Consider the following 19262-nt stretch of genomic DNA (forward strand, 5'->3'; position numbering starts at 1 on the left):
AGCACAGGTCACTGCCCCCACCCCTCTTCCGGGGAGCCTGTGCAGCCCGCCACTGCCAGGTTCCCGGGATCCAGGGACAATTTCTCAGGGAGAACACACGGCGGGCCTCAGGCTGGGGCAACGTCACGCCGACTTCTGCCGCCGCAGGACCGCTCCGCACTCCGTGCCCCTCCCTGCCCCCGGCCTGAGAGCGCCAGAGCCCCCGAGTCAGCGGCTCCTTTAACGCCGTCCTGTCTGAGCAAAAAGCAGACGCCCTCCAGCGACCTACACGCAGAGGCAGGGCCAAGTCGAAAGCTGAGCCCCTGTGAGCTGTGAGAACAAAGAAGAAAAAGGGAAATCTCTCCCAGCAGCCTCAGAAACAGCGGATTAAAGCTACACAATCAATTTGATGTACCCTGCCTCTGTGGAATACATGAATAGACAGCGAATCATCCCAAATTGAGGAGGCGGACTTCTAGAGCAAGATCTATGATTTTTTCCCCTTTTCCTCTTTTTGTGAATGTGTATGTGTATGCTTCTGTGTGAGATCTTGTCTGTATAGGTTTGCTTCCACCATTTGTCCCAGCGTTCTATCCGACCATTTTTTTTTTTAATTTTTTTCTTAATAATTAATTTTAATTTAAAGAACTCTGTTATACTTTACCTTCTTTCTATCTTTCCTTCCTTCCTTCCCTTTTTGAGACAACGAATCGTCCCAAATTGAGGAGGTGGACTTGGAGAGCAAGTTTTATGATTTTTTCCACTTTACCTCTTTTTGTGAGGGTATATGTGTATGCTTCTATGTAAGATTTTGTCTCTATAACTTTGCTTCCACCATTTGTCCTAAGGTTCTATCCTTCCCTTTTTTTTTTCCTCTAAATAATTATTTTTTTAATTCAATAACTTTATTATACTTTATTTTATTTTACTGTATCTTCTTTCTTTCTGTATTTTTTCCTTCCTTCCCTCATTCCTTCCTTCCTTCCCTCCTCCCTCCCTCCCTCCTTTCTTTCCTTCTTGCCTTCTTCCTTTCTTTTCTTCTTTCTTTCTTTCTTCCTTCCCTCCTTCCTTCCTTCCCTCCTCTCTTTCTTTCTTTCTTTCTTTCTTTCCTATTTCCTCCTACTTATACTAATTCTCTCTACTTTCTCTCCCTTTTATTCTGAGCCGAGTGGATGAAAGGCTCTTGCTGCTCCAGCCAGGAGTCAGGACTCTGCCTCTGAGGTGGGAGAGCCAACTTCAGAACACTCGTCAAGAAGAGACCTCCCAGCCCCACATAATATCAAACGGCGAAAATCTCCCAGAGATCTCCATCTCAACACCAGCACCCAGCTTCGCTCAACGACCAGCAAGCTACAGTGCTGGACAACCTATGCCAACCATATAGCAAAACAGGAACACAACCCCACCCACTAGCAGAGAGGCTGCCTAAAATCATAATAAGTCCACAGACACCCCAAAACACACCACCAGACGTGGACCTGCCCACTAGAGAGACAAGATCTAGCCTCATACACCACAACACAGCCACTAGTCCCCTCCACCAGGAAGCCTACACAACGCACTGAACCAACCTTAGCCACTGGAGACAGACATCAAAAACAACGGGAGCTACGAACTTGCAGCCTGCAAAAAGGTGAACCCAATCACAGTAAGATAAGCAAAATGAGAAGACAGAAAAACACACAGCAGATGAAGGAGCAGGATAAAAACCCACCAGACCTAACAAATGAAGAGGAAATAGGCAGTCTACCTGAAAAAGAGTTCAGAATAATGATAGTAAAGATGATCCAAAATCTTGGAAATAGAATGGACAAAATGCAAGAAGCAGTTAACAAGGACCTAGAAGAAATAAAGATGAAACAGACAATGATGAACAACACAATAAATGAAATGAAAAATACTCTAGATGGGATCAATAGCAGAATAAATGAGGCAGAAGAACGGATAAGTGACCTGGAAGATAAAATAGTGGAAATAACTACTGCAGAGCAGAATAAAGAAAAAAGAATGAAAAGAACTGAGGACAGTCTCAGAGACCTCTGGGACAACATTAAACGCACCAACATTCGAATTATAGGGGTTCCAGAAGAAGAAGAGAAAAAGAAAGGGACTGAGAAAATATTTGAAGAGATTATAGTTGAAAACTTCCCTAATATGGGAAAGGAAATCGTTAATCAAGTCCAGGAAGCACAGAGAGTCCCATACAGGATAAATTCAAGGAGAAATACGCCAAGACACATATTAATCAAACTGTCAAAAACTAAATACAAAGAAAGCATATTAAAAGCAGCAAGGGAAAAACAACAAATAACACACAAGGGAATCCCCATAAGGTTAACAGCTGATCTCTCAGCAGAAACTCTACAAGCCAGAAGGGAGTGGCAGGACATACTGAAAGTGATGAAGGAGAAAAACCTGCAACCAAGATTACTCTACCCAGCAAGGATCTCATTCAGATTTGATGGAGAAATTAAAACCTTTACAGACAAGCAAAAGCTGAGAGAGTTCAGCACCACCAAACCAGCTTTACAACAAATGCTAAAGGAACTTCTCTAGACAAAAACACAAGAGAAGGAAAAGTCCTATAATAACGAACCCAAAACAATTTAGAAAATGGGAATAGGAACATACATATCGATAATTACCTTAAATGTAAATGGACTAAATGCTCCCACCAAAAGACACAGATTGGCTGAATGGATACAAAAACAAGACCCATATATATGCTGTCTACAAGAGACCCACTTCAGACCTAGAGACACATACAGACTGAAAGTAAGGGGATGGAAAAAGATATTCCATGCAAATGGAAACCAAAAGAAAGCTGGAGTAGCAATTCTCATATCAGACAAAATAGACTTTAAAATAAGGACTATCAGAAGAGACAAAGAAGGACACTACATAATGATTAAGGGATCGATCCAAGAAGAAGATATAACAATTGTAAATATTTATGCACCCAACATAGGAGCACCTCAATACATAAGGCAAAAACTAGCAGCCATAAAAGGGGAAATCGACAGTAACACATTCATAGTAGGGGACTTCAACACCCCACTTTCACCAATGGACAGATCATCCAAAATGAAAATAAATAAGGAAACACAAGCTTTAAATGATACATTAAACAGGATGGACTTAATTGATATTTATAGGACACTCCATCCAAAAACAACAGAATACACATTTTTCTCAAGTGCTCATGGAACATTCTCCAGGATAGATCATATCTTGGGTCACAAATCAAGCCTTGGTAAATTTAAGAAAATTGAAATTATATCAAGTATCTTTTCCGACCACAACGCCATGAGATTAGATATCAATTATAGGAAAAGAGCAGTAAAAAATACAAACACATGGAGGCTAAACAATACACTACTTAGTAACGAAGTGATCACTGAAGAAATCAAAGAGGAAATTAAAAAATACCTAGAAACAAATGACAATGGAGATACAACGACCCAAAACCTATGGGATGCAGCAAAAGCAGTTCTAAGAGGGAAGTTTATAGCAATACAAGCCCACCTTAAGAAGCAGGAAACATCTCGAATAAACAACCTAACCTTGCACCTCAAGCAATTAGAGAAAGAAGAACAAAAAAACCCCAGAGTTAGCAGAAGGAAAGAAATCATAAAAATCAGATCAGAAATAAATGAAAAAGAAATGAAGGAAACAATAGCAAAGATCAATAAAACTAAAAGCTGGTTCTTTGAGAAGATTAACAAAATTGATAAACCATTAGCCAGACTCATCAAGAAAATAAGGGAGAAGACTCAAATCAATAGAATCAGAAATGAAAAAGGAGAAGTAACAACTGACACTGCAGAAATACAAAAAATCATGAGGGATTACTACAAGCAACTCTATGCCAATAAAATGGACAATCTGGAAGAAATGGACAAATTCTTAGAAATGCACAAACTGCCAAGACTGAATCAGGAAGAAATAGAAAATATGAACAGACCAATCACAAACACTGAAATTGAAACTGTGATTAAAAATCTTCCAACAAACAAAAGCCCAGGACCAGATGGCTTCACAGGCGAATTCTATCAAACATTTAGAGAAGAGCTAACACCTATTCTTCTCAAACTCTTCCAAAATATAGCAGAGGGAGGAACACTCCCAAACTCATTCTACGAGGCCACCATCACCTTGATACCAAAACCAGACAAGGATGTCACAAAGAAAGAAAACTACAGGCCAATATCACTGATGAACATAGATGCAAAAATCCTCAACAAAATACTAGCAAACAGAATCCAACAGCACATTAAAAGGATCATACACCATGATCAAGTGGGGTTTATTCCAGGAATGCAAGGATTCTTCAATATACGCAAATCTATCAATGTGATTAACCATATTAACAAATTGAAGGAGAAAAACCATATGATCATCTCAATAGATGCAGAGAAAGCTTTTGACAAAATTCAACACCCATTTATGATAAAAACCCTGCAGAAAGTAGGTGTAGAGGGAACTTTCCTCAATATAATAAAGGCCGTATATGACAAGCCCACAGCCAACATCATCCTCAATGGCGAAAAACTGAAAGCATTTCCACTAAGGTCAGGAACAAGACAAGGTTGCCCACTCTCACCACTCTTATTCAACATAGTTTTGGAAGTTTTAGCCACAGCAATCAGAGAAGAAAAGGAAATAAAAGGAATCCAAATCGGAAAAGAAGAAGTAAAGCTGTCACTGTTTGCAGATGACATGATACTATACATAGAGAATCCTAAAGATGCTACCAGAAAACTACTAGAGCTAATCAATGAATTTGGTAAAGTAGCAGGATACAAAATTAATGCACAGAAATCTCTGGCATTCCTATATACTAATGATGAAAAATCTGAAAGTGAAATCAAGAAAACACTCCCATTTACCATTGCAACAAAAAGAATAAAATATCTAGGAATAAACCTACCTAAGGAGACAAAAGACCTGTATGCAGAAAATTATAAGACACTGATGAAAGAAATTAAAGATGATACAAACAGATGGAGAGATATACCATGTTCTTGGATTGGAAGAATCAACATTGTGAAAATGACTCTACTTCCCAAAGCAATCTATAGATTCAATGCAATCCCTATCAAACTACCACTGGCATTTTTCACAGAACTAGAACAAAAAATTTCACAATTTGTATGGAAACACAAAAGACCCCGAATAGCCAAAGCAATCTTGAGAACAAAAAATGGAGCTGGAGGAATCAGGCTGCCTGACTTCAGACTATACTACAAAGCTACAGTAATCAAGACAGTATGGTACTGGCACAAAAACAGAAAGATAGATCAATGGAATAGGATAGAAAGCCCAGAGATAAACCCATGCACATATGGTCACCTTATCTTTGATAAAGGTGGCAGGAATATACAGTGGAGAAAGGACAGCCTCTTCAATAAGTGGTGCTGGGAAAATTGGATAGGTACATGTAAAAGTATGAGATTAGATCACTCCCTAACACCATACACAAAAATAAGCTCAAAATGGATTAAAGACCTAAATGTAAGGCCAGAAACTATCAAACTCTTAGAGGAAAACATAGGCAGAACACTCTATGACATAAATCACAGCAAGATCCTTCTTGACCCATCTCCTAGAGTAATGGAGATAAAAACAAAAATAAACAAATGGGACCTAATGAAACTTCAAAGCTTTTGCACAGCAAAGGAAACCATAAACAAGACCAAAAGACAGCCCTCAGAATGGGAGAAAATATTTGCAAATGAATCAACTGACAAAGGATTAATCTCTAAAATTTACAGGCAGCTCATGCAGCTCAATAACAAAAAAATAAACAACCCAATCCAAAAATGGGCAGAAGACCTAAATAGACATTTCTCCAAAGAAGATATACAGACTGCCAACAAACACATGAAAGAATGCTCAACATCATTAATCATTAGAGAAATGCAAATCAAAACTACAATGAGATATCATCTCACACCAGTCAGAATGGCCATCATCAAAAAATCTAGAAACAATAAATGCTGGAGAGGGTGTGGAGAAAAGGGAACACTCTTGCACTGCTGGTGGGAATGTGAATTGGTTCAGCCACTATGGAGAACAGTATGGAGGTTCCTTAAAAAACTACAAATAGAACTACCATATGACCCAGCAATCCCACTACTAGGTATATACCCTGAGGAAACCAGAATTCAGAAAGAGTCATGTACCAAAATGTTCATTGCAGCTCTATTTACAATAGCCCGGAGATGGAAACAACCTAAGTGCCCGTCGTCGGATGAATGGATAAAGAAGATGTGGCACATATATACAATGGAATATTACTCAGCCATAAAAAGAAACGAAATTGAGCTATTTGTAATGAGGTGGATAGATCTAGAGTCTGTCATACAGAGTGAAGTAAGTCAGAAAGAGAAGGACAAATACCGTATGCTAACACATATATATGGAATTTAAGAAAAAAAAATGTTATGAAGAACCTAGGGGTAAAACAGGAATAAAGACAGAGACCTACTGGAGAACAGACTTGAGGATATGGGGAGGGGGAAGGGTGAGGTGTGTTAGGGCGAGAGAGAGACATGGACATATATATACTAACAAACGTAAGGTAGATAGCCAGTGGGAAGCAGCCGCATGGCACAGGGAAACCGGCTTGGTTCTTTGTGGCTGTCTGGAGGGGTGGGATAGGGAGGGTGGGAGGGAGGGAGACAAAGAGGGAAGAGATATGGGAACATATGTATATGTATAACTGACTCACTCTGTTATAAAGCAGAAACTAACACACCATTGTAAAGCAATTATACCCCAATAAAGATGTTAAAAAAAGAAAAAAAAAAAGATGAGGTCATATTGGATGAGGGTGAGCCCCTAATCCAATATGACTGGGGTTCTTATTCCAAAGGGCTATTTGGACACAGCCTCACCCAAAGAGAACACCACATGAAGATGGGGGTTATGGTGCCACAAGCCAAGGAACTACCCAAAGCTGGGAGAGAGGCCTGGAACAGATCCTTCCCCAGCGCATTCTGAGGGAGCACGGCCCTGCCGACACCTTGATCTTGAACTTCCAGCCTCCAGAATGTGAGACAATAAATTACACTGTATAAACCACTCAGTTTGTGGTACTTTGTCATGGCAGCCGCAGCAAACCGATATACCCCCTCGCCTCCTCCCAACCCGGATGCCCAAACTGATGAGTCAGGAACCAAGACGGAAAGGGCTGGAGGCAGCCGAACTGGCGGCTGAGAAGTCAGCGCGGGCAGGGCAGGGCTCCCAGCCTCCCGTGGGAGCCAGAGGGTAAAAGTCCCCTGAGAACCCCTGATCTAAATCTCTGAAAATCTGAGCCCATATTGACATTCACACGTACAGTCTGTCTGACGGTGAGAGGGATTTTTTCCCCCTCCCTCTACTCCCTGTAATTAAAAACTATAAATGCCTTATTGAAAGCTAATTTAAAATACCAACACAGTGCCAAGTGGCAAAAAAAAAAAAAAAAAAAAAAAAAAAAAAGCTCAGTACAAATATCCGTTTATAATCCTGAAACAGGCTGTGATGACGCAGCAATTAGAGGCACATGGGAGGGGGAGGGAGGCTGAGGCTGAGGCACATCAGCTATCTCTGGAGGTGCTGGGGGCAGCTCTCTGCTCTGCCCAGCCCTTGTCATTGGACTGGGAGCTGAACGAGTCACAAGGGGACAGGGGACCACAGCACTCGTGTCCCTCCCTGAGTCTCCGCATCAGCATCCATAAAGGCGAGGCAGTTCTCAAGGGTCGTGGCGAGACTTAAGAAAATGCGCCTGCATAAGCACTTCACCCCATCCTGGCATACGGCAGCTCAAACGCTGTCAGCCTTGCTCTCCAGACGTTATTATCTGTGCCATCGATGACTTAATAAAATAATGGAGATTGAAATGCCTCACCCCACTGGGCACTCGCTGTGCCAGGTCCTATGCTTTGCCTTCACTGAATCTTTTACCCCACAGGTACCCATGAGCTGTGGGTGTTACCATTATTCCCATTTTACAGATGAGGAGACTGAGGCACAGAGGAGAAGCTGCTCGCCCATGGACACATCTGTCATCAGGGCAGAGCGTGGACATGAAGCCAGATCTATCTGAGCCCAGAGACCCTGCTCTCATCCAGCAGAGTTTCCCGCCAATGGGCTGAGCTGCCTGTATGGTAGTGAGCACCCCATTCCTGTGGGGATCAGGGATCTCCAATCTCCCCAGCACTTCGCTTCCCCGATTCTTTTTTGAGCTGCCTCCTTGGTCTGCCTCCCATAGATGCTCTGGTACAGGATGTGGCTCTCAGTCAGGGCCCAGGGCTGCCCCCATCGCCCCCAGCCCCCAATCCTTACCGCTGGTCCCGGGGTACGCGGCGAGGGTCCCATCCTGCAGGCCGGCAAACAGGTGGAAGGGGCTGTGTCGCAGGCAGAGCACGGGCTGCAGGCCTGGGCTCCTGCAGGTCGCCAGGCACTGGGTGCCCGTGTCCACGCTGCTGTAAACCAGGATGCTGTGGCGAGAGGTCGAGTGACTCACTTAGCCCCCCACGTGCCCACTCCCCACGTGCCCTCCTGGTGAGAGGCTCCGCCCCGCCCCAACCAAGCTCAGCCAGCCTCCCTGCTGTGTGAACAGGCCAATGCTCAGACTTTTCCACGGGTGGCCTTTAGAGGATGGTGCCCGTGGAAAACAGGGGGCTCTGGATGCAGCACAATAGAGGGGCTAAGAGAACAGTTTTCAGGGTCACACAGACCCGAGGGTGAATCCAGACGTGGCCCATCCAGCTGACTGACCTGGACCGCTGAGCCTCAGTCCTCTCCGAAAAACGGGGCCGTGATGCCTACCTCACGGCCACAGAAAGGAACGAAGCACCAACATGTGCTATGTGGGTGAACCTTGAAAATGTTATGGGGAGCGAGAGAAGCCAGGCACAAAAGGCCACACACACTGTGTGACTCCGTTTGCCTGAAATGTGCAGAAGAGACAAACACAGAGCAATGGGAAGTGGACTAGCGGTTCCCAGGGATTGGGGCAGGGAATGGGGGCTGATACAGGGTTTCTTTTGGGGGTGGTGAGAATGTTCTAGAACTATGTAGTGGTGATTTTTGCCCATCATGAATGTACTGAAAGCCACTGAATTATACGATTTAAAATGGTTAGAGTGGTGAATTTTATGTTGTTTGAATTTGATCTCATTAAAAGCAAAGAGTGTTCACCAGACCCCTGGGTTCCGTGGACCCAGGACATCACAGAGCCTCTGGTGTCTCCAAGTTGTTTCTACGTATGTTAGCTTTTAGCTCCTCCCCCAGCTGCTTGTGTGGGAAACACTTCATAGTGGGGCTACTGTGAGGCTCACAGCCCCTGGCCCAGGGAGCAGCACACAGTAGGTGCTCAGGAAACATCCTCTCTCCCAGCTTCCCCCGACTCTAGGACAGGCGTGAAAAGCTTGGAGCTATGAAGAGGACGTGGGGGTGTAGCCCATCTCAGGGTCTTGTTCATCACCATCTTCACCTTCCATTTAAGTGGGATGAATATTCATCCTCCATCCACACGGCTGGACCCTCCAGCAGGCTGAACTCTGGCGGGAGTGCCCCTTGCTGCAAGTATTGCTGACTCACCAGCTCCGGGAGGGTCTTACTGGGGGAGCCCCCTCTGCCAGCAGGTCTCATAACCCGGGAACACCCAGGACGCCTACCTGCCCTGCAAAGCTAACTGAGGCCACAGCTGGGTGGATGGGACCTGAAGGCTTCACATGTCCCATGTCCTAGTGGACTCTCACAGCGGCCCTGCATGGAAGGATGCTAACGCCCACTTTACAGACAAGAAACTGAGGCTCAGAGCGGTTAAATGGCATGAGGAAACAGCAGATCCAAACCCAGCTCTGGCTGACACTGAAGTCAGCGTTGCCCTCGGTACCACACTACCTGGAAGGGAGCCAGCTTGCACGAAGCAGCCACTGAAGGGTCCTGGTTAAAGTGGGAGCAGCTCCTGACACGGGGCACCCCTGGTTCCCCCTTTCTGCTCTCAACCAGGGGTGGAGAATGTTGGTGGGTGACAAGCCAAAGCTACACGGACAGCCTACGATGCACATGCCCAGCCCTGCCCCAGGCTGTTCCCATCCCCTCCTGCCCAGGCCCCTAACCTGCCATCCTGGAGCCCGAGGCAGACGGTGGGGTGCACTCCAGCCGAGGCGTCAGCAGCCAAGCACTTCTTGTCTCCGTCTCTGCTCTCCCCCTCCTCCGGCTCCGGAATGTACTCCATGCAGAGCACAGGGGCCGCCAGCGGGAAGGACTTGACCGTGCGGGGCGCGGGCCGGTTCAGGGAGAAGATCTCCACCTGGCCCCCTGCGCCGTCCTGCCCGCCCCCGACCTGGGGCAGAGACCCAGAGAGGCCATCAGGTGAGAACCCTGCGAGCAGAGGCCGAGCTCGGCCCCTGCCTCCCAGGGACCCGTCCAGAACTTGTACTTGCCACTGGGGTTAGGTATCAAGAGAAACGTCCCCCTCCTGCCCACACATATCCTGCTGTCACTGAAGGTCGCTCGGTCCCAGCTGCCATGGCAACAAGTTAGATTCAGGGCCCAAAGGATACCCGGTCAGCTTCCTATTTCCTTATCTCCAGGGTGAATTTCAACCAACAAATAGTGAGCATACACTCCGTGCTTTAAAATGTCCTTCTCTGTCCTGTTCACTGTTCTACCTCTGTGTCTAGCACATGGCAGGCACTCATCATATACTTCCTGAGTGGATGGATGGATGGATGGATGGAAGGATAATGGATGGATGGATGCATGCATGCATGCATGCATGCATCATGTGCTAGACGCTGAGGAAACAGTGAAGAACAAATCACCCTCAGAAGGGACATTTGGACTGAACTCTGAAGGGTGAGCCAGAGTTTCCCTGCTTAAGTACCTGGAGACAGGAATAAGCAAGAGGAATTAGAGGATGACCAGAGGGGTGGTGAGGCTGGAACCTCAGGGAATCTATGGGAGGCCACCATCTGCACACCAGGAGCATGCGGGGTGGGGAACACCTATTTGAATCGAGGGAGGCTCTGCCAGGAACCCCAGGGGCAGAAAGGTGGGCTGGGATATCCGTGAGAGATGGGCGGCCCTGCCCCCTGACTCCTGGAGTGAAGACCCCGCCATCCAGATACTCCACACAGCTTCCCGCTCATTTCCGTCATGGCACCAAGGCCACTTCCAAGCTCACAAATAAGTGAGCTTATTTGTCCCTTGATTTTCTGTTGTCCCTGGTGAGGTCACACCTGCCAACTCTTTGCAAAGAGCCTGGCACAGAAGTTCCCAGGAAGACCTTGCTGGATGAAGGTGCAGAAAATGGGGGCCACGGGCAGGCAGCTTCCTCCAGCACCCACCCCGGGGGGCCACCCTCCCTGCTCATGCCCTGAGGCCGGAATCCCTGGCTGGGCCTGGGGGTTACTCACCCAGAGGTAGCCCTGTGGAAGAGAGGTGCTGACAGCCGAGAAGCCCAGCAGGGGACAGCTGACAGGGCTGTGGATCAGGGCCCCAAGCTGCAGAGACAGACGGCACACACAGGGTTAAGTGTCGAGGTGACTGAGATGCTGACATTTGACAGCAAGACCTTGCTCTGAACCACCCGAGGGGCTGTTAAACCTGCAGATTCCTGGGTCCCCTTCAGGCCCCGAGTGAGGCCCCTGAGAGTGACGCCAGAAAGTGGGCAGGCTACTCTCCAGGCAGCTCCCATGCACTCGCACTTGACCATCGCTCTCCTAGAGAACCTTCTGGCCAAAAGGGGCCTGAATGAAACTCTGGGCCAGCAGAGGGATTTTCAAACCAGGCAACTTCCAGATAAGATTTGTTGAAAACCACTAATGCCCACCCTCCATATTTTACAAACGGGGAAAATGAGGTCCATGGAAGACACACAATTGCCCGAGGCCACGGGGACGGTAAGTGCATCCCCCAGGGAAGCACAATGGAGGGGGATCCTCAGGTCAACAGAGCCCCTCTGCAGACGACCCCTCCAGGACCGGAGGGCTGGGGCCGCGGGCTGGGGGGCTCCGTCTGTAATGGGTTGTCACTGAGAACCACCAGCCGCTTGTTCCTTGTGCATCTGCTGCCCCAAACCCCAGGCCTCTGGTGGCTCTCTGGGGCCTGTTTCCTGAGCTAGATCTGCCCGTCTGCCTCTCCCTGTCCACATTGGCCAGGACAGCAATGTGAGATGGCCTGGCCCTTTCATGGGCCTTGCTGGAAACTCCAGCCAGACTGAAGGAGAAGGAGGCTGAGGTGGGAGAGCTCCAAGGTGCCCCCAGGAGCAATGCAGCACCGCTGGACCTTTTGACAGGCAGCTGCTGCCCTCTGCTGGTCCTGAGGGCCCGGCCAATCCCAGCCCTGCTAGAATATTCTAATAAAGTCTCTAATGGCCATGGGTGAGGGGACCCAAAGAGGTCACCGCATCCAGCCCCCTTATTTAGGAGTTGGCAAACTTGAAGTTTGGTGGGTGGGGGGATGTGACTGGTTCAAGGTCACACAGCAAGTTAATGGCAGAGTCGGGGCTGGAATTCAGTTTCGAATCCCAGCCCGGTGCTCTTTCTGGTTGAACTCTACCCAGAGGCCAGACTGCCAGGCTGGAGACCTTGGCACTCTGGGGTACAACTTATGCCAGGCCTCCTCCTGGGCACCCTCAGGCCCCTGTTCCCCATCACTTTGCTTCTTGGGGGGCCACATCCAGCTGGGTGCCTGGCCCTTTCTGCCAGGCTGCTGCTCCTGTCCTCTCAGACGGGGAGGGGGCAACCGCAGCCCTGGCTCAGACGTTTCCATGGCAACTCCAGCGGGCCTGATGTCAGCCCCGTCAACAGAGCCTGGGTCCAAGACGATGGGAAAAACTCAAACGGCTCCTTGGAGGGGCAAGGCCCTGGACCCAGAAGTCCTGTCCATGCCAGGAAGCCGACTCCCCAAAATCAAGGTGCCCCATAAAGAGCAGAGGAGAGCACAGGCTGTAGAAAGGAGGCCAGCTTTGGATGCAGCCAGCGGGCTCCAGTCCCAGCTCGGCCGCTACCAGCTGGGTGACCCCACAAACCCGTTCTTCATGGTCATGGGGACCTTGACATCCTGTCAGGATGGCCTTGGGGACCAGAGATGGTGGACATGAAGCCCGGCAGCGGCCACTGCTTACGAGGACTTCCTGTGGGATGCGTGAGCACTCAATAAGCAGTAACACGCTGTCAGCAGAACAACACTATGGGGGAGGGGCTATTCCATATGAGCCACTCGGACGCACAGTTAGGAGACAGGGACCCACGAACAGCAATTCTGGCGGATGGAGGGTGACAGCCAGGACAGAGCACACTTAGCTAGTGTACTGAGGCCTAGGCAAGCCTGCCGACAAGACCCTCTGCAGCTCTGGGATGCAGCCCCCAGGCCCCCAAGATGCTTGCGTGTTAAAGCTCCCCAGAGTGGGCACCCACCCCCTCCCCAAGGCCCTGTCCCCAGCCAGGCCTCTAACTGGACCTCAGCCCAAGGGAGAAGGGGTTTGCACTGAGCCCTCCCCTTCCCACCCACCTTGCCCGCCAGGGAGAGGCTTACACCTCGGATGGAGCCCAGGTTCAAGAAGAACCTCCCAACACCTGACAGTCAGGCTATCACCAACCCCCCAAAACAGACACCAGTGACTTTTCCTTCCTGGGGACCAAGATGTCCTCAAATATTTGCTTCCAATTCTTGAACTGCGAAGGCAGGGCACACAGCAGACAATAAGCATTTGACAAGAATCGTATCATTTAACCCTCACTATGACCCAATCAGGGAGGCACCACGGCCACCCCAGTTTACGCACTGAAGACACAGCTGGGACGTGCAGAGCTGGGATTCAGACCCAGGGCAGGGTGGCTCCCGTGGGGGCTCTTTCCCCCCCCCAAGCAATTCCCTGACGAGTCTGAGGGCCATGGTGCAGCCCAGCATGGGGACCAGCCATCCTCCACACTGAGAGGAGAGATGCCCTTTCCTTCAGCCCCAGCATCCCTGCTCCCTTTCTTTCCCTCCCCCAAGCAATTCCCTGATGAGTCTGAAGGCCATGGTGCAGCCCAGCATGGGGACCAGCCATCCTCCACACTGAGAGGAGAGATGCCCTTTCCTTCAGCCCCAGCATCCCTGCTCCCTTGAGGGAAAGAACCCAGCACACACCCCCATCTGGCTGGCAGTACAAAAGGTCTGAGCTCATCTACGCTGGGAGAGGGGCTGGAATAACAAGCCTTTCCGGGAGAACAGCCTCGGCTGCAGCTCTCGTTGGGCCAGCCGCGGAGCCCAAGTCCTGGGCCCCCAGGACTGGGCCTGGGGAGAGGCGTAGGCAGGGACCCACACGCTCACATCTGTTCGCGGTAGTTGGACAAGGCCCGGGTGCTCAAGGCCCTAATCCACCTGCTGCCGGCACGGAGCCGACGGGCACATGTGTCTGGTCCGGGGTGGGAGGCAGGTGCAAGCAGAGGGCACAGTGTCTTGGGGCCCAGCAAACGGGGACATGCAGGCTCTGATAAGTCCCTCGGGAGCTCCACGGGCCCATCACTCGCGGGGATTCCCTCACAGCTCCCTTGGATCACTCAGGGGCGAGGCGGAGGGTGGTGTTCCTCAGGAGAGGTCAGGCAGCAGGCCGGGAGGGGGCTGAGGATGCTTCCAGCCTACACGGCCCCAGCCCCATGAGCTTCACATGAGGAGATTCTGAGGCCCAAGTTCCCCCAGGGAGAGGAGGCAGATGGCTGCCCGCTCAGGTGGGCATTTCTTGCAGGGAGGCCCCGGAGGCAGCAGCCCGTCTGTGACCCCACCACCCCGTGTGGCCTGTCAGGGCACGGGCCCGCGTCCTGTATTCCCCAGAGGCCCAAGGCCCCGGGGGGAGATGGGACAATCCATTCCCCACCCCAGAAGTCCTTCTCCATGGGATGCACTAGGGCCAGGAGAGCCGCAGGCAGGGGCGACCTGAACCATCCCCACCCCGAGGCCCACAGGCAGCCCCCAGGAGGTAAGAGCCTCCCGTTATCAATAAATAAGGACTGAAGCCCTACAAAGGCCAGGACTGTTTGGTGGGGGGATCGCGCTGGGGCACATGCCAGCCAAGCCCCAGGGAGCGGCGGGAAGGAACAGGATCGGGCAGGGGTCAAGAAAACCCTCCTTGCCCAGCGGGCAAGTTATCACTCCTGAATCCCTTCTCTCAGCCGCAAGAAGTAGCAGCCCTTCCTCTGAGGATCAGAGTTCATCGCTGGGAAATGCCCAGAACGGAGCCTGGCACAGATGCCTCTGGGAAGGGCCTGACCCCAATTTGTCAAGACTAAAGGACTTTAAGTCATATCGCTGTTGCTGTTATTTTTGTTGTTGTTATTACGTCTACTGAGCACCCGCTACCAGTCAAGCTCAGTGCTGGGAACCTGACCCAGCCTCTCTCACTGAATCCCTAAATCAGGCTGTGGAACAGGAAACAGCAGCCCACGCCGCTGACACCAGCTTTCGGGAGCACAGCCAAATACTCAGCTCATCCGTCCTCTCCCTCAGCCTCAGCCCCCGTCTAATCTCTCACCAGTTCAGCCATTCCTACCCAAGAGCGCTGCTCCAATGTTTCCCCACCAGGGCCGGGACCAGGGTGAGGAGAGCGGGGCACTCATCCCAGGGGCACATCTTCAGCGGGGCCCAAACACTCAGAGATATATTTTAACACAATCAAGAAAATATTTTAACACGATTTGTTTACAATAAAAATGCAAAAAAAAAAAAAAAAATCCATAGTGAATAATTACTAAGAGTTTAAATAAAGACAGGACCTGACCCTGCCTCACCCTAATGCTAGCTCTTTATTTACCAAAAAAGCAGGCAAACCAAGGCCAGTTTGCCGGTCTGATTTTTTTTTAAGTATTGTGTGAAAATATCACTTATTTTGACCATGAGTGCCTCACTCGTCTCGCGCTAGCCCACCCCGGCCTCCACCTGCACCAAGTCCCACCCCATCTCAGCAGGACCCCAGGGCCAAGCTCTGCTCCGGGCTCTTGGTCTCCAGCCCTGCTCCCTCCGTGTCCACGGTTCACTCCCACACAAAAGCCAGAAGGATCAGATGATCCTTCCAAAATATAAACCAGATCGTGCCAGTCCCCTGCTTGGAGCCATGCTTGGCTTTTCGTTGCCAAGAATGAAATCCAAACCTGACCCAGCCTGCGAGTCCGGTGTGGCCCAGCTCACCCACCATTGGGCCTCCCCTCCCAGCTCACCGAGCTGCAGCCATGCCAACTGCCCCAGCTACTCCTCTCATGGGCTTCTGTGTCAGTCTGTCTCGTCTTGTCAATATTTGAAATATTCTCCCCCTGGGGCCTCAAGGGGCTGGATCCTCATCTCCATTCGGGGCTCACTTTAAATGCCACCTCCTCTGAGAGGCCCTCTCTGACCCGCTAACTACGTGGCTCCACCTCTGTATCTATCATATCAGATTTATTTTCTTTTAACACACAGCACTCTTCCCTATTTGCTTTTGTTTGCCGGGGCCGGGGGGTATTACCTGTCTCTCCTCTAGATTGAAAGTTACATGTAGGCAGGAACCTTGTATGTTTTGGTCACCACCATATTCCCAGTGTCTGGCACAGAGCCTGGCACACAGTAGGTCCTCAAAAATTATATGCAGAACGGATGAATGAATGAATTGGCATCTCAAGGGTATTTTAGCTGTTTAGAGCCCCTATCTACAGCCTGGTTTGTCTCTTGGGGATTCACCTGGGCCTAGGTCCCCTCCCTGGAGCTCAGATGACCTCATCTCCTTGGGAGGGGGATGGGCAGTAACTACTCCAGGTGGAGGGGTGAGCTCAGCCGGGACATCGGGGACAGATGACATTGGAAGTGAACATCCTTGTGGTTACAACCTGGGGCGCTGGAGTCAGCAAGGTTCCAATTCCTACAACTCACTCATCCTTAGCGGTGGTGTTTTCTTTAGAAAAATCACGTCACCTGTCTGAGCCTTAGCTTGCTTACCTGTGAAACAGATCCAGAAACATCTATTCATGGGGTTCTTATAAATATTAAAACAAGACAGTGACAGCAAAGCACCAAGAGGCATGATGGCTGTGGAGCCAAAGCTGACTGCCCCACGGCAGCATCTTAAAGGATGAAACCCACAACGTCTGGCACAGCCAGGTGGGCCTATTACAGTCTATCTTCTAAGCTGGAGTCACGCCATCAACCGATGAGATCATTGCTATTTGTTAGCTCAAAATGATGGAATTTTCTGTTCAATGACCCACAGAGGGCATCTGCCCCCTTTTTTGGGGGGGGGAGGGAGGGGGGAAGCTGACTCTGAGAACAACAAAAAGGCTCGATCAACTCCGTCAGCACGAGGTCTAGAAGCTGAAGCTGGAAGCCAGGCCTCCCCCTGCTGTGGGCACCACCTGGAAACCCTGGTTGTCCCAGGAGCCACGTTCGTGGTGGGCTCAGCAAGATGTGCGCCACTCACCTGCGGGCTGAGGCCCCGGGAAGAGAAGGCAGGGGTGCAGCAGGCCAGGACTGGGCGCCAGAACGGGGCGTTGCCCCTCTTGTCCTCGTCCGGACACAGCCAGCCCGGCTGGTTCTCCTCCCCTGCGGCAAGAGGAAGGAGGTGGGAGGAGCTGGTCAGACAGCGAGGACCGAGTGGACTTCCTGAAAGCCCAGGAAGCCGCCGCGGGCCCCAGAGGCCTGGCCCGCGTGCCCCACGGACCCAGCCAGCCGCTCCCCCAGCCCCACGCCTGCCCAGTGAGATGAAATCCAGCCTCACTCCACGGTCACAGCCATGGGTCCCAGGCTGGGAGTCGGGAAACCTAAGGCTTCAGTCCCAGCTTGTCCACCTTCTCACTGAGCAACCTTGTGCAAATCCGCCCAACTCCCTGAGCCTCGATTTCTTCACCTATGAAACAGGGACGATGAAAATGCCTTCATCGTGCAGTTGCTGCGAGGATCCAGTGAGATAGCACATGTGACAGAGTTTCAAAAGGCATTAAGACACTGGGCACAGTCCAGGCCCCTGCTACCTTGACCTTACCTTCTAGAGGTGGGAGGCGGCCAAAAACAAGTAGGCGGACAAGAGGATTTTGGATTGTGACAGCGCAGCCATGACACTTTTATACCTGTGATGACGATGGTCAAGCGGAAGACTCTCTCTCCTGCTCCCTTTAAGACCTACCCTGAAACCTAGGAGGTCACCTGCCTCCAGGTCCCCCAGTCGAGCTGGCATCGAAGCCCCTGGCAGCCTGTTAGAAGTGCACATGCTGGGCTTTCCTGGTGGCGCAGTGGTTAAGAATCCGCCTGCCAATGCAGGGGACACGGGTTTGAGCCCTGGTCCGGGAAGATCCCACATGCCATGGAGCTACTAAGCCCGTGCACCACAACTACTGAGCCTGCGCTCCAGAGCCCACAAGCCACAACTACTGAAACCCGCACGCCTAGAGCCCATGTTCTGCAACAGGCGAAGCCACCGCAACGAGAAGCCCGCGCACCACAACGAAGAGTAGCCCCCGCTCGCCGCAACTAGAGAAAGCCTGCACGCAGCAACAGACCCAATGCAGCCAAAAATAAATACATTTAAAAATTTAAAAAAAAAAAAAAAAAAAAAAAGGAAGTGCACATGCTGCTCAGGCCCAAGCCAAGCCTGGACCCTGGACGCTCACCTGGAGACTGCTGCGCCCAAGAGCATCTGCTCAACCACATTCTCTGTGGAGTCTCCTTCACATGGGTCTGGGCTCCCTCACACGCCACCACCTCCAAGAAGTCCTCCCTGACCACCCTGGCTACAACGGCCCCCTTCTCTCAGAAACCACACTAAACACCCTGTCTTATTTCCCATACAGCTTTCACAATCAAAACTCATGTTTTCTGTTTCCTTGCTTATGGTCTGTCTCTATGTGTCTCTAGAATGTAAGTTCAAAGCAGCAGGGACCTGGGTTGTGTTGTCCACCACTATCTCTCTGGCACCCAGCACGCTGCCCACACATAGTAAGTGCTCAGCGAACAGGGGTTGAAAGAATGAATGAGTGAGCAAGTGAGTAAACCGCCATCTCTCCTGAGGAATTCTCCCTGCTAAGGAGCCCATATTCTTTATACTCCATCTGATGGCTGCCCTCCAGGGATCCCATGACGGCAGGGGCAGGGCACAGCTCAGACACGCCCAGTATGTGTCCAGGCATCAGGCACACTCTGAATGCTTTACATATGCTCCCTGGCTAGTTTTCACAATAACCAAGCACAGTCAGAATAACAATTTTCACCTTACAGATGATGAGACTGACAATTAAGTAAGTTGACCAAGTCACGTGCGCGGCTAGGCGGCAGAGCCCACA

At 50.2% G+C, this 19262-nt stretch overlaps 1 protein-coding gene across 1 annotated transcript in view; it reads right to left on the minus strand.

The window, feature by feature from the left end:
• Positions 1 to 19262, minus strand: part of ARHGEF10L (Rho guanine nucleotide exchange factor 10 like) — a 117917-nt gene that overhangs the window by 36474 nt on the left and 62181 nt on the right. The window contains exons 21-24 of the mRNA XM_007459255.1: positions 17408 to 17529; positions 11397 to 11483; positions 10095 to 10321; positions 8311 to 8465 (exon numbers count right to left, since the gene is read on the minus strand). Of these exons, the coding sequence (XP_007459317.1) occupies positions 8311 to 8465; positions 10095 to 10321; positions 11397 to 11483; positions 17408 to 17529 (591 nt within the window). The remainder of the gene's footprint in view (positions 1 to 8310; positions 8466 to 10094; positions 10322 to 11396; positions 11484 to 17407; positions 17530 to 19262) is intronic.

This window comes from Lipotes vexillifer, unplaced genomic scaffold, assembly GCF_000442215.2.
Source record: "Lipotes vexillifer unplaced genomic scaffold, Lipotes_vexillifer_v1.1 scaffold496, whole genome shotgun sequence".
In the NCBI taxonomy this organism is placed as follows: Eukaryota; Metazoa; Chordata; class Mammalia; order Artiodactyla; family Lipotidae; genus Lipotes; species Lipotes vexillifer.